This window comes from Coenobita brevimanus, chromosome 8 (genome assembly GCF_032717465.1).
Source record: "Coenobita brevimanus isolate Jiangsu-jjx chromosome 8, ASM3271746v2, whole genome shotgun sequence".
Classification (NCBI taxonomy): domain Eukaryota; kingdom Metazoa; phylum Arthropoda; class Malacostraca; order Decapoda; family Coenobitidae; genus Coenobita; species Coenobita brevimanus.
This window is the reverse complement of record NC_136961.1, coordinates 11,669,303-11,675,302: the sequence shown is the minus strand read 5'-3', so window position 1 is coordinate 11,675,302 and position 6,000 is coordinate 11,669,303. Positions and strand designations below refer to the sequence as shown.

Sequence of the window (6,000 nt, the reverse complement as noted above, 5' to 3'; positions counted from 1 at the left end):
TGGTTGACTTACATGCAGTCCTGATTTAATATTCATTTAGTAAGTGAAGCCCAGTTCCGTATATATATATATATATATATATATATATATATATATATATATATATATATATATATATATATATATATATATATATATATATATATATATTTGTAACGCAGATTACCGCCATTTCTATTCTAGGGGAAGAATGAGAATTAGTTAAATGAATGCCTTAATGTTCCTTCTGCAGTCGAGTCATTAATCTTTTTTTTTTTTTTTATCTGTAGGTGGTGATTGAGGCGGAGTAAACCGTGTGGCCAAGTAAGACAAAACAAATAAGGAAAATACAAAAAGAAAGTCCAATGTGTGTGTGTGTGTGTGTGTGTGTGTGTGTGTGTGTGTGTGTGTGTGTGTGTGTGTGTGTGTGTTAACAATATAAATCAGCACTGATCCGATTTAACTAATCTTGGTGGAAATGTTTAGGGCTAAACAAGGGAGTCATATTGTTTTGAACAAGTCAATGGTAAAAGTCACATGGCAAATTCAGCTTAAACAGATTTGATCCGATTTGGACCAAACATGGAGAAGGGATTGTTGGTAAGGCAAGAATGAAGGGAGTCAATTTTAAGAACAATCAGTCGAAAGTCAAGTGCAAAAGGCAAGATCATAATTCGACCCACGTGTGTCTGTGTGTTAACAAAATATCAAAAACAGTTTTAAGCTAATTTTTACGAGACGGTGGAAGGATAAAGGGCTAGTCAAGGGGGCGACTTTTTAAAAAGCAGTACTTCAAAGGTCTGGGGCACATCAAGGTCAGCGAAACGTTTACATCTAGTTTATATGATCTTGAAGGGATCGACAGTCAAATGGCGTATGTGAGGTGGATGTGAAACAGTTTCCCATCTCTTTAATCGTGCTGAGATAGTAAGATTAGGATACAAAGTTCGCCATCATATTAAACGCATTAACTGAGAATTTTTTTTTTTTTTTTTTTTTTTTTTTAAGCAAGAAGAAGCAGGCGTTATGTGTGAAGTGGTGACGCAACTTCCCATTCCCTACCTGAAGCTGGGGGAAGGGCCACACTGGATGGAGGACCTACAGGTAAACAAGTATTCATTAGCTTTAAGTGAGCAACAACCAATGAATATGAATTGAGCTGCAGCAATGCACACCGCCTGCAACAATATATTCTGAATTAAAATCTTCAATAATCTCGCAATTTTCTTCCAATTCAATATATTTTCAGTCGCTGCTTGTTTACTTAGTTAAACTAGTTGTTAAGGTTAGATCTACCTTTAGCTTTCATAGGTAGATTAAAGAGAAAGAAAGTGAGGCAGGCAGTTTCCGAATTATCGGTTCACATTAATTGGAATTATCAGTTCATATTAACTGGTATTGTTGTTGCTGTCAGAAAATTGTACTTAGCTTCAGTGGAAATACGAGTATCCCAGAGAGGAAGTCGCAAAACATATGCACACATATACACTAACAGACAGACACTCTCTAAATTATTTATTCCTCAAGTGAACCGCTACTTTACTCCTGCTACTGGCTGACAGGTTTAGTTAGCTTAGGGCAGAACGAGCCCCATCCGTAACAGATATTCTTTGGCTACTGAACGAACTACATTAATTACACCTACACCCTCGGAGATTGATCGGATGCTGTGTTTTAAGTAGTGTGTGTGTGTGTGTGTGTGTGTGTGTGTGTGTGTGTGTGTGTGTGTGTGTGTGTGTGTGTGTGTGTGTGTGTACTCACCTATCGGTGTTTTAACATGACTGATTCAAGCTGGTAATGATCCGTTTTCCTTCCTTATCTTATCATGTGTGTGTGTGTGTGTGTGTGTGTGTTTACTCACCCATGAGTGTTTTACAAGGACTGATTGAAGCTCGTAATGATCCGCTTTCCTCCCTTACTTTATCATACGTGTGTGTGTGTGTGTGTGTGTGTGTGTGTGTGTTTACTCACCTATGAGTGTTTTTCAAGGACTGATTGAAGCTCGTAATGATCCGCTTTCCTTCCTTACTTTATCATACGTGTGTGTGTGTGTGTGTGTGTGTGTGTTCTTACCTAATTGTTCTTACCTAATTGTTCTTACCTAATTGTATCTTTACAGGAATGAGTCAAGCTCGTACTGTCTCGTGTCTTAAACCATATTCATCGTACATATCCTTAAATTTGTGAATTGTTTTGGCACACATTTTCATTTGGTAGTACATTCCACTGATCAATTGCTCTATTTGGGAAACTAAATTTCCTTACGTCTTTATCACCTCTCCTTATGCAGTTTTTTGCAGTGTCCTCTTGCTGATGCTTCCCCATAGGTTAAGTAATCATTTATGTCTATTTTCTCCTTCCCTGATATGCATTTATATAGCATAATCATGTCACCTCTTTTCCTTCTCTTGGTAGATTCAGTTTAGTCTTTCTTCATAGCTTAGATCCCTTAAGCTTGGTACCCATCTTGTAGCGGCCCTTTGAACTTTTTCAATCTTGTCTATGTGTTTTTTGAGATGAGGACTCCCGATTACTGATGCATACTCAGGGTTGGTCTGATGAATGATGTTATTATCTTTCTTAGCGTGTCTTCATTTATGTATGTGAACGCTATTCTCATATTGGCAAGCAGTGTTACTGTCTATATCATTTATATACACTAAAAACATGATTGGTGCCAGCACTGAGCCCTGTGGTACTCCACTTCTCACTTATATGGTCAGCCGGAGATAGTCTGTTATTGATAATCACACATGGGTCCTTCTCTCTTTCTAATGTGTGTAGGGTTTTATTTCCCAACGTATAATCCCAATCAGGTCTTTTTCCACTTTTATCAAACTTGATTACATGACACTTGTCCACATTGAATTCCATTTGCTATGTATTACTCCATTCATGAAGTTTATTTAATTCTTCTTGTAGCTCTTTACAAGAGTCTTTCTTAGTAATTCTCCTTTGTATTTTTGCATCATCTGCAAACATATTTACATAGCTTTCATTTCCAGTGTTACTGTCTATATCATTTATATACACTAAAAACGTGATTGGTGCCAGCACTGAGCCATGTGGTACTCCACTAGTCACTTCTTTCCATGATGAGTAATTTCCCTTTAGTACTGTTCTTATTTCTCTTTTTATGAGAAAATCTTGTATCCAACAATACAGTTTGCCTCGAATTCCTCCTTGATGGTACAGTTTCTATAAAAGTCTTTGGTGTGGTACTGTGTCAAATGCTTTCTTGAAATCTAAATAGATACTGTCCACCCATCCTTCTCTTTCCAATAATGTGTCTGTTACTCTTTCATAGTAGCTCAACAGATTAGTAACACATGATTTTCCTTTTCTGAAACCAAATTGTCTTTCTGTTATCATATTGTGTTCTAGATGATTTACCCAATCTTTTCTTATAAGCTTTTCTAATACCTTGCTTACAGCACTGGTTAATGATACTGGTCGGTAGTTGAGTGGATTTTGTCTATTCCCTTTCTTGAATAAGGGAACAATGTTTGTTTTCTTCCAAATATTAGGTAGTTTGCCTTGACTCAAGGATTCCTTGAAAATTAAAAATAATGGCTTACTGAACTCCTTTGCACATTTACGTAGCACCCAACATGAAATTTCATCAAGACCATTTGCTTTTCCTTTGTCTAATTTACTTAGCTTCTCCTGTATTACTTTTTCTGATGTTTGTATATCTCCGTAGTATGTGTGGATATGCATGTTCCACATAATCCCTCTCAAAATTTTTTCCTCTGTAAAAACTGATTAGAAATTCTTGTTTAGTGCTTCACAATTATCCTCTTGTGTATAGGTGATTCCCTCGTCCGTAATGGATTGTATTTTATCTTTTACTTTAGTTTTGCTTCTGATGTAGCTGTAAAATAGCTTCGGTTGATCGCTACTTTTATTTATGATGTCCTGCTCAAATTGTTTTTGGGCTTCCCTCCTTATTCTTTTATAATCGTTTCTTGCCTGTTTGTAATTATTATATGCACTTTCACTATTGTGTGTGCTGTATCTATTCCACAACAAATCTCTTTTTTGTTTTGATTTTTTACATTTGTATTGAACCATTTCTTTATTTTCTTTTCTGCTTCTTTGTGCTGTGGGATGTACGTCTGGACTCCTGTTTCATAAAGCTCACAGAAATTATATATAGCATTAAATCTTGTCCTCTAAGCTCCTTTTCCCAATGCATTTCTGAGAAGTACTTCTTAGGTCATGATACTTTCCCTTTATATAGTTAGGCTCTTTTTGTAACTTTCATTGCTGTTAACTATGTCATATGCAATCTGAAGTTGCAATTTAGTGCTGCATGGTCGCTTTTGCCGAATGGAGGTGATATATTAAATTGTCAATATCGTTTTCTTGCCTAGTAAATATGATTTCTAGCATTGAGGGTACATCGAGTCCTCTCTTTCTGTGCTTTCTCTTACATGTTGCGTTAGGAAAAACTCTTGCCCGAGATCCAGGAGCTTTTGGTCCCAACAGCTTTCTTGACTTATTATATCTAGAGTATTCCAATTTATATTTGTATTAAAATCTGCAGTTAGTATAATTCTTTCCGATTTCTCTTCCATTTTATGTAGTAATGCTCATAAACTCTGAATTGTACTGTCTGCCAGGTCCTCATATTCATCTCTTTCCCATGTGTTTGATATGGGTGGCATGTACAAATTGGCTACAATTACTTTCCCTTCAGATGTATTGATCTCTACTGCCATCAGTTCTACTTATGAAGGTATATCTAGTTCTATTTCTGTGGCTTTTAGATTTTTCTTAGTTAATATTATAATTCCTCGTCCTTTTTTTAAGTTCCTATCTCTTCTCCATATATTATATTCCTCTAAGTTTAGGATGTCATTGGATATCCTTTGTGTTAATTTTGTTTCAGTTAGGCATATAATATGTGGTTCATTTTCTGACATAATCATTCATCTCTAATAATTTGGATACCATTCCATCCACATTTGTGTACATCAACTTAATCATCTTGTTTATATTCCATTGGATCCCAGGAGTGCTGGGCGAGGCACGACACTGGGAGGGTACTAAGCGTACCGCCCTCCGCCTATCGGCTCATAGTCGCGAAACTCATAAGTCCCTACCTGGGGGTTCCCTACTTTATAAAGACTTGAAAAATCCCAGTTCTGTCCGATACTCGGGACACTGGGCTCCAATGGGTTAAAGAGACTCCTTGGTTTGCCAGTTATTAAAGAGACTGCTAGGTTTGCCTGTCATTAACCCATTGGATCCCAGGGGTGCTGGGTGAGACATGGCACTGGGAGGGTACTAAGTGTACCACCCTCTGCCTATCGGCTCATAGTTGCGAAGCTTGTAGGTCCCTACCTGGGGGTTCCCTACTTTAAAGAATTGAAAAATCCCAGTTCTGTCCAGTACTTGGGACACTGGGCTCCGGTGGGATATACTTGTCATGACTTGGTTCTGCTACCTTCCTCCTTTTTATTCCTTCCTATTTATGTACCACTTTCATACCTGCAATCCAATTTCTTTGTAAAAAAAAAAAAAATGTATTCTTCTCCTCCTCTGATCTTCCCTCATTTTTTTTTTTTTTTTGCTTCCTCCCTCTTCTCTTTCAGTAATTCCAGTTCCTCTTGTGTTAGACATCTTTTTATCCATACATTTTTGAACTCCTCTTTTTCAATATGATTCTTTGCATTTTTTAGTATCTCCTCCACAGTGTTTACACTCTGGAAGGTTACCTTTAGGGGTCTTGACTTGCTTCTCTTGTATTTCCCTAACCTTTTGTGTTTCTCTGTCTTTACTACAGATTTCCTATGATACTTCTTTCAATATGCTCATTATATTTGTCATCTCGTTTTTGTCTCTTGAGATCTTGTTTTTTACTTCTTCCTCTTTTATATCAGTGATTACTATAGATTTGTTGATATCTACTGAATCTCTGACTAACTTAGGATTGTTTTGCATTATTCTTTTCACTTCCTTTTTAATGCTTTTTTCTTCCACTCTTGTTTCTAAGTCTTTCTTTATTTTCACCAT

The 6,000-nt window shown here is 36.7% G+C and overlaps 1 protein-coding gene across 1 annotated transcript in view; it reads left to right on the top strand.

The window, feature by feature from the left end:
* Nucleotides 1–991: 991 nt before the first annotated feature.
* LOC145408070 (regucalcin-like) overlaps nt 992–6,000 on the top strand; it is a 98,172-nt gene continuing 93,163 nt past the window's right edge. Inside the window, exon 1 of the mRNA XM_080278882.1 lies at nt 992–1,083. Within this exon, the coding sequence (XP_080135008.1) occupies nt 1,006–1,083 (78 nt within the window). The 5' untranslated portion in view covers nt 992–1,005. The remainder of the gene's footprint in view (nt 1,084–6,000) is intronic.